We start from the raw sequence: 16,052 nt of genomic DNA on the forward strand, positions 1-16,052 counted from the left end.
GGAATTTTTAAACGATTAAATGAGAGTGGTAACGCTTGGAGACAATTCCGAAATCATTGGAAGTTAGAACTAGGTGTGATCTTAGAGACCACCAAGTCCAGTTCTCTTTATTTCACAAAAATTAAATAATTTGTCCAGGACCCCGTAGCTGACTGGAAAGGCACAGACTGGAACCTGATCTTCTGTTTGCTTGCCTCAGTTGTTCCCACCCTCCAGTCCCTCCACTATCTAAGTCTTTCCTTGCCCAGTTTCAAGTTTCAGTTGTTCATCTTTAATCTACTGTAGTCTTTATAATCTATAGATTATTGTAGGAAATTTAGTTTGCCACTTAATTAAATATTATCTAATAACTCTTATTTCTTGTCTTTTTTCCTTGCTCAGATTAATAAGCTCTTCAAGGATTGTGAATCTTTTGTCTCCGTAATACCTGCCCCAGTGTTGGGTAGGAAGCAGGAAATTCATTATGTCATGATCAGTGGATTGATCAGTTGTGTCCATGTGAGGCTTTGAAGAGAAGATACTGCATGCTGAGACACTGTGTATGTCACTGAGACACAAGTGGTATGTCAGTGAGTTAACCCACTCCAACTTTCCATAGGCCCTAGGAATGGCAGGGAGTGAGGGAGCCTTTGTAGGTCTGCAGGGTTTATATACATTGTTAATTGTTCAAAGATGAAAACAAAAACAAAACTTTAAAAAACAAAACTCTGAGGTAAAAAAAAAAAAAGAGAGAGGTTATCTTAGGTGACCTTAAAAAAATATATATGGGAAAAGTATAGATTGGTAGTTACCAAAGAGTCCCGGCGATATAAAGTACAGCATAGGAAATCCAGTCAATAATATAACTGTGTGGTGCTTTCAAGTACTGGAAATAACGGGGAAACACTTTGTAAAGTATATGATTGCCTAACCACTATGCTGTACACCTGGAAGTAGTACAAAATAATTTAATTTTGTATATAAACCATAATCGAAAAAAATAAAAATCATACAGGACCATTTGGTTATGGGGTAGGAGGAAAGAAACTCACATAAAACTAAATTCAGGCTTTCAAAAAAATTGTCTCAAATAATCAGATAAATTTGATATATCTTAACCAATACTTTTCTGAAAAAATAAGGAAATTTTTAAAATGAGGACATAACTAAGGAGGATTATCCCTAAGATAGCCTGTTGCAATGGCAGAGTACATTTTTATGGCACCATTCTAAGTGTGAAACCTTGTGTCTTGATGGAATGTGTGTACTGCCCTATAAACAGTGTTAATTCGTTATCGAATTATAAAGTACTCAGAAATGTTGGCCAGTTAATTCACTGGACTCCCTAAGGATTCCTTATCCTACAGTGTTGCCTTTGGGGGATGCTGCTCTGATATATTTGACTGCACAAGAGTAGATGGGTCCATCACTTGGAGAGGAAAGGACTTGGTGTTTAATCTAATGAAAATGAAATTTAAAGGGGTTTAAGGTTTGGAGACTTTGATGAACTACTTATTTTTCTTGCTCTTTCTTGCATGTGCTTCACTGTGGCCTAAGGTGAATGGAGTCCTTTGTTTTGGTTCATCCAAACTGCTCTCTTTAATGTGTGTTCTGGACCATTCCCAAGAAATGCTGTAGGCTTATGTTGAATGCCTGAGACCTGAGAAAGAAACAGAGCTTGGAGGTGTCAGACAGTGTGCTTGCTACTGCTCAGCTGAAGATTCAGGCATCTGTGCTTTGCTACAGTTATAAAACTGGGAGCCTTCCCACCCAATAAAATGGTAGTTTTTATTTTTAAATTGGGTTTTCTTTTGAATGAAAAGAAAACCTGAGGAACAAGCCTTCTGTTTGTCATGCCAGCCACTGGAGGGCAGAATAGTTACACTTTCTGATCAGGTGTGATTCATTATGATACAGTGAGACCATAGTCAGAACACATTTACTAATGTTTATCAATATAGGAATTTGTAAAACAATGGAGTTCCTACTTTGGGGTACATACTAATCAGCAGAGGGGCTTTTTTAAAAAAATGCAGCTTCCACTCTGGCCAATTTAGCTCATGGTTAGAGTGTAGGCCCCTGGACCAATGAGTTGAGGGTTCAATTCCAGTCAAGGGCATGTACCTCAGTTGAGGTTTGCCCTCCCACCCTGGGTTGGGGGAGGCAACAAGTTGATGTGTCTCACTCACATCAAAGGCTTCCTCTCTCCCTCCCTCCCACTCTATCTGAAGATAAATAGAAAAATATCCTTGGGTGAGTATTTAAACAAACAAACAAACAAACAAACAAACAAATGCAGCTTCCTGGGCCTCTACCCTAAAATATTCTGATTTGATAGTTCTGGATTAGATCCAGAATTCTCTTATGAGTATCAATGGATTTTATTTTGAGAAGCACTCATTTTCATGTTTTGGGCATGCATTGTTGCCTGATATCTTTTCTCTTAGGATTCCAAAGCAAAATGATGATTTTGGAGGAAAAAACATTAATAGAAGGCAAGGTATAGGGGAACTAGAATGTTGTTAATTTAAAGATTTTTGTTTAACAAGTTTCAAAGAAGACTGGCTTTGCAAAGATTCAGAATCAAAGAAGCTACTAAAACCTTGTTTTTGTATGGAGTTATACTTCAATCAATAAAGATCATAGAATCCTTTTTAGGCTACAAGTCTAAAATTTTAAAATTAAATATCCCTTTCATGATGACCTTCTCACAGACAGCCTTTGGATGGCGTGAAGATCTCACATAAAATGTCTTGGCATTGTGAATTGTAGTTGTAGAGATCTTCTGAGTTGAGTTTAGGGAATCTTGTCATCATCTTGAACAAGTATAGAGTCTCTCCTCTATATGTGAAGATCCAACTATGGGAATGCATATTGTCCCTCTAGCAACAGTGATGATTTTATTTTCACCAGTGCCTCCAGAGAGCAGTGCATCCTTGAGGGGAAAGTTTTGCCATTGCTCTTAAATGGAAAGAAGAATGTGGTAAAATTGTTTGGATCTGTGATAGAATGCTACAGCTTAAAGAGTTAGAGATAGGGGGACGAGTAAAGTGAAATTTGGTTCTAAAGCTGGGGTTTTGACCAATGAAAGGAAGACAGTATTTTTGTAGATGTGTATAAAACCAATGGATCTTTGAACCTCTTCTGGGCCCTGTTTCCTCCAAAACAAAACCCTCCATACTCACATATCTCATACAAATATTGTTTAGTGCCACATCCTCTCTTCTTTCTAGTTTTCAAGGTTCTTCTGTGATTGTATGTGGATGAAAAAGAAAGCTCTGTACACATACACACACAGATGTAAAAAATTATTTTTGAAATTAAAGGACTGGTTTGGCTTAGTGGTTAGAGTATCTGCCCATGGACCAAAGGGTTGTGGGTTTGATTCCTGTCAAGGGCATATACCTTGGTTGCAGGTTTGATCCCCGGCCCTGGTTAGGGTTGTACAGGAGGCAACCAGTGGATGTCTGTCTCTCACATCAATGTTTCTCTCCGCAATCCCCCCCCTCCCCGCCACTCCCTCTCTCACTAAAATATCAATGGAAAAGTATTCTCAGGTGAGGATTAACAACAACAACAAAAATAAATTAAAGGCTAAAACTCTAGAATGTCACTTTAAGTAAGATTTTATAAAAATGAGAAGATGCTTTTTCTTAGAGATCGTGCTCTCTTTACAATAAATTTTAATTATTAGCACTTCTAATAATCTATATATTATTAATCTGACAGTGCTCCTAAATTTTGAAGCTAATATGAATTATTATACTGAAGTAATTCTCCCAGTAGAGGAATCTAAAAGAGGTTTGGTTCCTTGAAAGTTCAGTAAACCCAATAATGTTAATCACTTGGGAAGCCTATTTATGGTTAATATCTGGAACAGATGATAAAATGAGAATCTGTGCATTATAATCATGGAGCACAGGATTTGTGGTGTTAACTTTATTGTAGAGAATTGCTCTGGCTCACATAAGATGAAAAATTGAATCCTTACAAAATGGATGTGCTAATGAATAGCCCAGAGCTCCTCAAACTCTCTTAGTTACAGGTATGCCAAGAGTGAATCTTCCCCTTAGCTCTTGGGGCAGCCAGGAGGAACCTGAGGGTGACAGGAGTTCCTGGCTGGTCATCTCTGACTCTTCATCCGTTCCCCCCCCACCCCAGTGCCATGGAAACATGTCTTTTATTTGTGCCATTATGTGACAAAGGTTGGGAAGTACTTTAAAGACCTTGTCCTTTAATTCTTTCTAGTTTCTGTTCATAATTTTATGATCAGCCAATCAGTACCCTTCAAAATGTTATTAGTACCCTCTCTTATTATCTAAAAAATATCTTATGCAGCAGCATTAGCAATGTCTACTTTGAAATATGTAAAATGAAGTATACAGTTCCTTCTAAAGTTCTAGCCGAAGGTGACTTAAAATAAAAATAGTTCTGAAAAGCATTTTAAACTGCTATGTATTTTGTAATACAGCTAGGTCACTGCTGATTCCCAAGATAAATGTGTTTAAACAGAAGCTTTCTCATTCATCACCAGCCTACACTTTCATCCAGATTTATTTAATGATGCAAGCCCACAGCATCGGTATTGCAGTTCATCACCATGGAAGTGTTTCTGTCAACAAATCCTCGCTTTGCTATCATGAAATTGATTTTGCAGGGAAAAGGAGGGTAATTGTGAAAGATTTCTTTTACTTCTAAAGATCTTTACAGTTTGCCTAAATGTGCCTAAATGAATTGTGTTTAAAATCAATAACTGGCAATAAAATTAGCCACACTAAGTTAACAGTTACGAGGTTGGAAAAGGGAAAATGACAATGAGCTACTTTGTCTGAAATGATTTTTTGGAATGTGATTGGGGGACCAGATTTTTCATTTAAAGTGTTCCTCTGAAAGCTGTTGTTCTCCACTACGGAAGTATGGATTATGCTCAGGGAATCCCATGAACTAGGTATCAGAATTTTTAAGCTGCTTTGGTTGAGATTTTCTCACCTACCTTGTAAATGGCATTAATAGTCACAGAAGAAACTTCCCTCAACATACTTTAAGGTCTTTTTTAAACATGCTTTTTTCTATAACTTGTGTTTGTAACTATCCCTGGCTTTTATTTGCTTGTTGAGAGGTTAAAGAAAAAACAAACCACATGATTAAGTTGTAAGCTTCTAAAGGCAGCCCACTTGCAAGCAAGGTAGGAAGCACCTACCTTAAGTAATCCAAACAATTTGAGGAACCAAACAGGAAAAAGGAACAAAAATGACATTTTTGCTTTGAAACAGTGTTCAAGAGCACAGGTCATAGTGACTGATTCTAGGTTTGGGTGCAGACATATATATTTTATGGGGATTTTCATCTGTGGTAGAAATATATTCAACTCTAGATTGTCAAGGTAACTTATATTTCCAAATGTGCTTTTTCTGGCTTCCTGTCACATTTCAAAGCTTTTTATTCTCACCATCAGCTCATGTGCTCACAAAAGCAAATTATTTAATATTACTTTATTCATTTATATCAGTACATTAAGTTCCTAAGTTCCTAACATGTGCGAAGCACTATACTGGGCACCAAAGATATTGAGAGACATCTCAAGCATGAAGTTAAGTTTGCTCTTGGGAGATCTTATAGTTCACATTGAAATCAAAGAGACATAGAATTTTATTTATTTAAACCACTTTCTCTACTTCTGATACGTGATCTGAAGTTGACTGTAAATGGGGAGGAAGTTCTGTTTGTTTGTTTGTTTTTAAGGAAGAATTAATAGACATTATGAACAGGAAATAAAATTCTACTGTACATGCAAAAATAAACACAAAATGACCAAAAGAAAATTCAGCAAGCAATGAATGGTAAAGATAACAAATTATTTACTGCTTTATAATGTTAAGGTATTTCACCAAGATAAGTTGCAGTCAAATTAATATGAGTTATGGAAAATGAAATGCATAAAGATGTATTTATACAAGTGCAGACTAAATATTTTCCATACAGGTATGTAAATGAAAAGATATACAGTAAGTGCACACTTGATATGACTATGCAGGCAACAGTTAGTTTCAGGTACTGTTGAATGGTTCATGCATAAACCTTCCCAAAGTACAAATTCAGTCAGTCTTTGGGGGATGTGGAGGGATAATTAAAAAGGATTGAGTTCCTTGCAATAATATCAGTATAGACTGGATGAGGATCAGTTATATATATTACTTACTGTAATTTGTGATTGTCGAGGAAGAGGTGTGGCTGTTGGTGTGATAGTAATACTGCTGGTGACTTTATTGGTTGTTTTGTTTAGTGCCCCATTAGTTAAGCCTTGAGTTCGGTTATCCTGCGGTGATGTTGAAGGGCTGGCAGGTCTCACGGGGCTGGCTACAGCTTGCATGTAAGGACTTCCTAAGTGAATGTGGATTTTATTATCCTCAGTAGTTATTACACTTGAACTATTACTGTTTGAACGTTGAAACTGCCATGATGACTGCCGGTCTGGAGAGACTCTGAAAATTGCATGCTTGGCACTGATTTCTACTGGCTCTGGGGAGCGTCCCTGCTCAGGAGAGCTAGCTGAACCAGTCACAGCCAAAACCTGAATAGGTGACATTGTCCTTTCTGGAGTTATAGAACCACAAGACTCTGGGGTCTGTGCTCTGGCAAAGGCTGCCATGGTAATTGGGGACATGCTTTGCTCCAAATTCATGAGGCCTTCGACAGAGGTTTTGGATTTCACTGGTGTTATGGAGGCGTTCTGGAGGATGGTTATCCTTTGCTTTGGGGTGCCACAGTTTGGTATCACTGCAGTGCTTGTGTAAGAGTGAGGACTCTCTGTGGTCGGACTTGTGATTTCAAGAGTGGCTGTGTTTTGGACATGGTCTGGAGTAACCTTTATATGAAGTGGTTGCCCAGGTGTGTGGCTTAAGACTAGATCTCCAGGTTGTACGAAGTTGCCATTCGGTTTAGTTTGTATTTTTCCATTCTGAGGATGGCCCTCCTTGGATTTCATCCAAGGAATCCATAGCTTCCTGTTAACAGGACAGGGAGTAGATGAGTTGCACTTGAAGGACAGCACAGACTCCTCCTCATTAGGCTCCTCATCCTGGTCCTCACTCTCTTCATAAAACTGGCCATTGATGACTGCTCGTTCCAGAGGAATGAGACTCTTATAATCGGGTGGTTCATTGTCTACTGCTTCTGTTTGAACTTCTTTAGAAAATACTTGAGGGTCAGAGATTTTTCTTCCATTGAGACTAGGCCGTAGGCTCTTACTGAAATGCCGGTACCTCTCTAACTCTTTAGTGAGGTTTTCAATGTCTCTTCCTAAATCTCTGTTCCTGTTTTCTTGTTGATTGAGTTTCTTTTGCAGAACTGAATGGTCTCCCTGGAGGTGACATATCAGATCCTCTGTTGCCATGTATTCATGTATTTTCTCTTTCAGTGCCTCCACTTCTCTTGAGAGGTGGCCTGATTTAGCTTCTTCTTCTTGAAGCCTTTTGAAGAGCCATTGTTCATGGCTGGACTCTGTCTTTTCTGCTAACTGGTACTTGGCGAGTTCCATTTTAACATGTTCCAGCTCTTCAGATAAAAACTGAGCTTTGTCTCGTTCATTAGCATACCTTCGTTCTAGAGTCTCATACTCATCTTCTGTTTTCATGAGGTCATCCTCAATGGCTTTCATATCCTTTAACTTTAGTCTCAGTTTTTCTACTTCTTGAGAGAGCTCTTTAATCTTATTGTTTTCTTGGTGTAATGTTGTGGACTTACTAGAATCTTGATTTAATTTGTTTTTTAGGAAATCTTTCTCAATTGCTTCCAATGATTGAAGCCTATTTTTCAACATATTAACTTTGGACAGGAGATCATTTCCTTTCTCTTCTTCTGCTTTCAGCTTGTTTTTTAAATCATCTCTCTCCTTGGTTACACTGTACATTTTTTCTTCCACATCAGTTTTGGACTTCAGTGCCCTTTTAGTTTCCTCAATTAACTTCTCAGTAACCGTTGTCACTTTATTTTGCTCCATTTGAAGCTGAGAAGAAGCAGCTTGTAATTTATCTTCAGTTTGCTTTAATTTTTCACTCATTGTTTTCCGCTCATCTACCAGCATCACAGTTAACGTTTTCAGTTTAGTTAAATCTTCTTTTAGGGTGAATTCTGTCTTTTCCAGCCGACTTTCAATGGCTTCTAGCTCGTTGATCCTTACTTTTAAACTCTCCAGTTCTTGAGACAACTGCTTTGTGGTCATCCTTTCTTTTTCTAAGTTGCATTTCAGAGAGTAACATTCTTGTTTGCTTTTGTTGAAAGCATCTTCTAATTTTTCCAGAGCCATAATCCTTTTATTTAGTTTTTCAACCTCAAGTTTAAAGTCTTTACTCTGCGATGTTTCCTTTTCCAGCCTCTTATTGAGATCTCTGCACTGCTCCTCCATTTTTATGAGCTCTTCATCCTTTCCTTCCATTTCTAGCACACGTTTCCTGAGCTCCTCCACCTCGGCCATGATACCAGAGTTTCCATATTCTCCCTTGTTGATTTTTTCTTTTATATCTTGGAGCTCCTCTTCTGCTTTTCGTAAAGATCTGTTTGTTTCTTCTAACTCATCAATTTGCCGGCTGAGTGCTGCCAGCTTTTGTCGTAGCTGGCGATTTTGGCTGTCCTCATTGGTGAGCTTTGCCATAATTGTTTCTTGGTTCTGGTGAAAATGTGTGGTCTGTGTTTGCAGTTCTTTCTCTAGTCTGGTTGCTTTCTGCTCTTCTTCCTGAACTCTGGCTTCAGCAAAGGCTAGTTTAGCATGTGTTTCCTTCGCAATTGTGGTTAGGTCTCGGATTTTTTGTCTTTGAAGGGCAAGCTGTGCTGTAAGCCTTTGTTGTTCATCCACCACCATCAAAGCAAAAGACTTCAATTTAATCAGCTCCTCTTTCAGAGCGGTGACCCTCTTCTCCTTTTCTTGCTCCTTCTTCTCCTGGGATTCTGTTTCTTGGTCAATCAGCTTCTTTAATCTGAAAAATACAAGAGTGCGTTATATTTTGTGATTGGTACTTTAATAACTTATCAGCTGTGATTAAACATTTATGTAATTTAGAAAGATTGTATCAGGTCTTACAGAATGCAGAAAGGAATTACTGAATTTGATGGGAGAGAAGAATCTTGATAAACAGTTATCTTTTCTGCTTTCATTGCCCCTAATCCCCCCTCCCCCCATTGATTGCTAACAGTTGTAGTTCACCAGGAACCTTAGTAGAAGAGTAAGGGCAAACATATGTGGTTTAAATCGCTTGTGTAGTTTATAATCCATAGGCAGTCTCACCTGAATGCTGTAAAAACAGGCACAAGTTTGAGATTCAGTTGAACCTGGTTTTAAGACTGGCCCTACTCTTACCAGCTAATTAATCTGGACAGTAATTTAACATCTCTGAGCTTCAGTTTCCTCATATGAGAAATGGAGGCAAAATTGTATTATCTGAGGGGTCATTTGTGAAAATTAAATGAGATAATTCGTCTAAGATTGTCACATTGCTGGCACATAGTAAGCATTTGATAAGTGTTAGTTATTAATATTATTCTTTTTAATTAATGTGGTATTATTATATTTATCAAATAGTTAACGTGAACCATTACAATACCTGTACATTAATGTTTGGTGCTCAGCATCCTGATTTGTCGTTAAGGTAAAATTCTATTCACATTGCTTAGAAATTAAGCACTTCACTGATGGACCTCTCTGCCAATTAAAACTTGGTTTACACTAGAATGACGCTGTGCCAGGAATCACTTCACATATATCTTTATCCCCATAGTGGGTGGTAGTTGAATGAGGGGGAATTGAGAGACATCTGAAGGGGTTTAGAGTTTTTATAACATATGGGAAGGGCACAAGGTTTGAGAGAAAAGAGCTTATTGACGAGAGTCAGATGCTTGAAATGATAGAGGGGAAAACAGTATTATCAGGAATGTAATGATTCCCTCTTAAAAACGATTCTATTGTAGCATACATACACACACACACACACACACACACACAGACTTTAAATTTGTCAGCATAATGGGAGGGCATTTCACATGAAACAATCTTTCTTCCACAAACTTTTTTCCTCAGCAGTAATGTCATATTTTTAAATTTGTGGCACTCTTAATTACACTGGGAATGGGCTGATTATAGAGTGTGTAATTATAGCTTTGAAGTATTGTTATAAAGAAGCTAAAATAGAATGGAATCCCTAAGGAATTGAACTAAAATACTTGTCATGGATAAAAAGTTATAAATATTTGTTTTCTGGTCAAGCATGAAGAGTTCATAATATTTTTATTTATTGATTATGAGAGAGAGAGAGAGAGAGAGAGAGAGAGAGAGATATTTGTTGTTCCACTTATTTGTGCTTCATCAATTGATTCCGGTATGTGCCCTGACCAGGGGTCAAACCTGCAACCTTAGCTTATCAGGACAACGCTTTAACCAACTGAGCACCCAGCAGGGTCCATAATATTTTAGTATTATCTTTTCTCTTAGGAATGAGTTAATCATCCAATGTATGTCTTTAATCCTTGCCAGAGAACTTTTTTTTAAGTTGTTTAAGGATCTGAGAGGACATTTAAACTAATTTGTGACAGGCTTCTTGGAAATAAGAGTTTTTTTGAGATCCAAGTCTGCTCTTCTGTAATTACACTACACAAGAGGAACGTGTTTTAAATAATTGTATAATGTAAGAATTCCCAAACTTTTTTGTGGGGAGGATCTACTTTTAGTTTTTCCTGTTTTGAGAATTTGACAGGAGGCTGGTCCAAGGGCTGTGGCCTGTGATATTATGAAGAAGCTGGGCTGGATGCTGGGGTGGGGCTGGTGATGATCTCATCCACAGTCTTGGCAAGAGGCTTGCCCATGGCTTTCAGCCCTGTCCCACACCCTGCTCGAGACACCTGGGAGCCTGAGAAGAGAAACATGGCGGCTCCTTCCCAAATGATCCTGGGACTTCACAACCCCGTGGCAGAGTCCATGTGGAAACTGATTTGGTGGTGAAACAGTTACAGAGACTTTGGCAAAGTGTTTCTTCCTCCTACCTTAGCATTGGAATCGTGTTCAACAATGCGCTGAGCATAACTGCAGCAAAATATTTTCCCCTTCTACATCACATTTCTTAGAGTTTTATTAGAGAACTGTTTTACAAACTTTTCAAGATTTCTTTTCAACTTATTAAATAATACCATATGTTACTTCATTTTCATGAGAAAAAGGTGTGTTTCCTTAGGATATAAGGGAGAGAAGACTGTTTTGCAGTGTAATGAAAAGACCATTAAAATTGAATGGTGATTAGTGAATCTTGACAGAGCCATGAAGAGCAAAAAGGATTTTGAAGAAGTTTAAAATGTTTCCATTGTATTCAGTGTTTTCAGCAGCAAGCATGATGCACATTTTTCAGTATGGTACAAGCTCATGTATCTTTTTATGGTTTCTGGAAATTGCCTGGCATCCCCTTCTTTTCCCAAGCCCCATCTTACAAGCTAGGCACATAAAAAAGTAGATTTGAATACATTTGTTCCCAGCATTTTCTTACTACTTTCTTCCTAACTTGCACTTTCCCTGGGCCAGCCCCATGGATTCACCATATAACAGTCAATAAGCTAGTCCGGTAAAGCCTGTTGGGGACAGAAACCAGTGTTATACCCCCAGCCATCCTTTAGGACAGGCCACCAGTGATATATACCTTTCAGAGCCAGTTGAGTGTTTGTAATGCTGTTATATATTGTGGGGTTGTGTACATGTATGAGAGAGAGGCAAACAGATAAACTAGTTATGCTACTGTATTGGCATTAGCACTTCTCGTATGGTGAATGGGCTTACCCTAAACCATTCAATATTTCTTGCTTTGTATCCAGGAGTATTTGAAGGTTGAAGTCTAATGTCAGTTTCCGGACTTGGAGAAAAGTGTTTCTTCGCAAAGTTAACTGGTCTTTATAGAATTTGAAGCTGCAAGCCTGGCCTGTTGTGTGTAGTGCCCTAAATAAGGAAGCTAATTGTCACACTGCTAATTACTAATGCACATGCACGTATGTACGTGCACATATAAGTGTCTCCCTGTGTGTGTATACACATACACATATTTGACTAGGTGTATTTTTTCTTTCAAATATATATAAATGAATGCTTTCAGCAAATATTTGCTGCATGTTGACTATATTTTAGTCATTTGAGGTCCACAATAATTGTCCAAGCCTTTGGTTTTCAAAATTCTAAAGTTTTCAAATCTTAGAAAGGCAGTAAGGAGCATCCACCATATATTCTATAATAGCTCCAGCAAAGTGTGTGGTACCACCTCCTAAGCAAACCTCTGAATATTTCTTCAGTGAGCCATGAGAATGGTTACATTAAGTGGGATAATTAAGATAATAAATCATCTTATATCTGCTCAAGTTTTTCTGTTAAATAAGTTCAGACAAGAAGCTTTGCTGCCACAATTTAGCAAAAACTTGGTGTAGTTTTTAGATTTTTGAAATTGCAGACAAGGGGTTGTTTACAATGAAGGTATAGACTATTGGTATCATTTGGATAAGGAGGGTTATTCTTCAGTAGGATTGGGTTTTAAACCAAACTAACTTAGTTTTTTTCTTTGCATATTAACAAGTTTTAGGCATTGATGCTGACTGACTTTATATGCTAATACAGGTTATCATTGACTCTGGGTTATGCTAGCAAAAGCAGATTAAGGGATTTTGAGAGCTTTTTGTTTTTTATAATCCTCACCCAAGGACATTTTTTTCCCCATTGAGTTTTACAGAGAGTAGAAGGGACGGGCGGGATGGGGGATGGGGGTCGATGTGAGAGATACACATGGATTGGTTGCCTGCTGGGGATCGAACCTACAACCCAGGCATGTGCCCTGACTGGGTTGCCAACTCATGCTCAGGGCATTACTCTAACCACTGAGAACATGGGCCAGGGTACCCAGAATCTTGAAAGTGGCACAAACCTTGAGATGCAGAATGTCTACATAGAAATTCATTTCCTCAGAGCTCTGTAGTCAAATTATTGCTACTTTTTCCACGAATAGTTCCCACTAATATGCCTTTATGCAGGGATGTTTGTACAATCTGTGCTAGTGTTTATCTAACCTCAGCACTATTGACATTTTGGGCCAAATGATTTTTGGGGGACTGCCCTGTGCATTGTAAGATGTTTGAGTAGCAAGTATCCCCAGCCTCTACTCACTAGATGGCATTAGCAACCCAGTTGTGGCAATGAAAAATGTCTTCAGACATTGCCCAATGTCTTCTGTGGGGAGAGGGGAGAGAGAGAGCAATCATCCCCAACTGAGAACCACTGATTGATGCCTGTGTGTGTGTGTGTGTGTGTGTGTGTGTGTGTGTGTGTGTGTGTTTATATGTCAGTCTATCATTAGAAGTCAGACTCTCCATGGTCCTGCCCTACTCAGCTTTAAATAGATGCAACAGAAATTTCCACCTGAGTTACATATACACCAAGTGGTTGTATCTTCCCTGTGAAGGGCCTGTTCTTTAACAGTGCTTCTTACAGTTTAAGGTGCATTTGAATCACCTTGTTAAATTGCAGATTCCAATTCAGTAGGTATGGATGGGCCTCAAATTTTGCAGTGTAACAAGCTACCAGGTGATTATGCCAGGCCTGTTTATGGGTAGCAAGGCTTTACTGTTTACATGCCAGATGTTTTCTGGAAATGGTCTTCTGGCTGAATATTAACTCAACCAATTATTCATTATTGATTGTACCCTGATCTGTGGATACAGCCTATATTCCTGACCTACAGGGCCATCCAGTTTTTCACAGGGAACATCATGACTAAATTAGCTAACATCTGTCCACATTACTGGAAAAAATGACTGAATGTGCATATCATAGGTAGTTGGTCAGTAGCTAAATTTTCACCTAAAAAAGCATTACATAATTTTAGTTCCAATTTGTGATTTTCCTCACATAGCCCAAAGACTAAAATTTGGAGACTATATAATAACTTCCACTTTTTATTTAGTGCAAGTATTGTATTGCCAAGCAGTGAGCTAAATCAATATATCTGTTCATTCTAATTATCATGGTAAGCTTGTAGGGTTTGGGATTATTCTCTCTATTTTACAACTATGAAAATTGAGGGTCAAGAAGGGCAAGGCCTGTGCTGTTTCTGCATACCACTTTGCCTCTCCAACAAAGAATAGAAATTATTGCATGGACCTGGTCCACATACAAAGTGTCTTTTTCAAGGAACACTTTCTGTATTAGAAAAACTATTAACTTAAAGAGAAATTCTTATCATTGTGCTTGCATTCTTTTTAGTTCATATCTCATAGAGTCGTGGTTTTCAAATGTTGGCTCTTAATTAATTAAAAGAATAATTATTTTATTATGTACAACTAATTTGTTTATATAAAGAATAGTCACGGCACTTCCCTTTAGCACGTTTTTTACTTTGTTTTTTTTCATCCTCACCCGAGGACACGTTTCCATCTTTTGTTCAGACAGAGTGGGAGGGAGGGAGGGAGGGAGGGAGAGAGAGAGAGAGAGAGAGAGAGAGAGAGAAACATCGATGTGAAAGGGACACATTGAGTGGTTGCCACCTGCACGAGCCAACCAGGGCCGGGGACAAAGTGCAACCGAGGTATGTGCCCTTAGCGAGAACTGAACCTGGGTCTCTCTGGACTGCAGTCCGAAGCTCTAACTGCTGAGCCAAACCGGCCAGGGCACATTATTTACTTTTTAAATTTAGCTTATTGGGGTATGATTGAAATAATAAAATTTTAAGATATTTAAAATATACAACATGTCCCCAGCTGGTGTGGCTCAGTGGTTGTGCCAACCCATACACCAAGAGGTTGCTGGTTGGATTCCTGGTCATGGCACATGCCCAAGTTATGGGCCCAATCCCCAGTAAGGGGCATGCAGGAGGCAGCTAGTTGATGTTCTCTCTCATTGTTATTTCTATCTCTCTCTCCCTCTCGTCAATAAATAAAAAAATTTTAAAGTATACAACATGTGATACGCATATAAATTGTGAAAGGATTCCCACCAAATTAGCACATCCATCATCTCACATATTCAACTTTTGTGTGTGTGAGAGCACTTAACTTCTACTCTCGTAGCCAATTTCAGTTATATCACACAATACTGTCAACTGTGGACACATGTTATACATTAGATCCTCAGACTTGATTCATCTTATAACTGTACTTTTATTAGCCTTTTGCTTTTTCTTTCCCCCACTCCACCCCTCATCCTCTGGCAACCACCATTCTACTCTGTTTCTATGATTTAAAAAAATTTTCTTTTTTTAGGTTCCACATATAAGTGATGCTATGCAGTATATACCTGTCTTTCTCTGCCTGGCTTATTTCACTTAGCATAATGCCCTCCAGTTTCATCCACATTGTAGCAAATGTCAGTATTTCTTTTAATGGCTGAATAATATTACATTTCATATACGCATATATATATATATATATATATATATACAGGGATGGGCAAATATGGGTTTACAGTTGGGAGTACACAAAACCCAGTTTATTCTAATATTATTTATTAATTATTGTATTTTCCATGTGAACAACTGTAAACCCACTTTTGCCCACTCCTGTGTGTATGTATGTGAGTGTGTGTGTGTGCATGCGTGTATAATCACATTTTCTTTATCCATATGTCTGTTGTTGGACACTTGTTTCCATACTTTGGCTATTGTGAATAATGGTGCAATGAACAGGGAAGTACAAATATCTCTTCAAGACAGTGATTTCATTGCCTTTGAATATATACCCAAAAGTGGGATAGCTAGATCATTTGGTAGTTTTATTGAGGAACTTCCATTCTGTTTTTTATATTGACTGTACTAGTTTACATTCCCACCAACAGTGGACAAGAATGCCCTTATCTCTACATCCTTGCTAGCATTTGTTGTCTTTTTTTATAATAGATACTTCAACAAATGTGGTTAATATCTCATTGTGGTTTTGATTTGCATTTCCCTGATGATTAATGATGATGAGCACCTTTTCATGTACCTGTTGGCCATTTATATGTCTTTGGGGAAATGTCTGTTTAGGTTGTTTGCCCATTCTTCATTGGGTTATTTGGTTTTTTGCTATTGAGT

General features: G+C 38.2%; 2 protein-coding genes across 2 annotated transcripts in view; one reads left to right on the plus strand and one right to left on the minus strand.

Moving 5' to 3' along the window:
* The window catches only part of CMSS1 (cms1 ribosomal small subunit homolog), a 401,568-nt gene that overhangs the window by 23,613 nt on the left and 361,903 nt on the right, over positions 1 to 16,052 (plus strand). The window lies entirely within an intron of this gene.
* LOC118616869 (filamin A-interacting protein 1-like) overlaps positions 5,814 to 16,052 on the minus strand; it is a 32,141-nt gene continuing 21,902 nt past the window's right edge. Inside the window, exon 2 of the mRNA XM_036242371.1 lies at positions 5,814 to 8,951. Within this exon, the coding sequence (XP_036098264.1) occupies positions 6,158 to 8,836 (2,679 nt within the window). The 5' untranslated portion in view covers positions 8,837 to 8,951 and the 3' untranslated portion in view covers positions 5,814 to 6,157. The remainder of the gene's footprint in view (positions 8,952 to 16,052) is intronic.

Source organism: Molossus molossus, unplaced genomic scaffold (assembly GCF_014108415.1).
Source record: "Molossus molossus isolate mMolMol1 unplaced genomic scaffold, mMolMol1.p scaffold_m16_p_5, whole genome shotgun sequence".
NCBI lineage: Eukaryota > Metazoa > Chordata > Mammalia > Chiroptera > Molossidae > Molossus > Molossus molossus.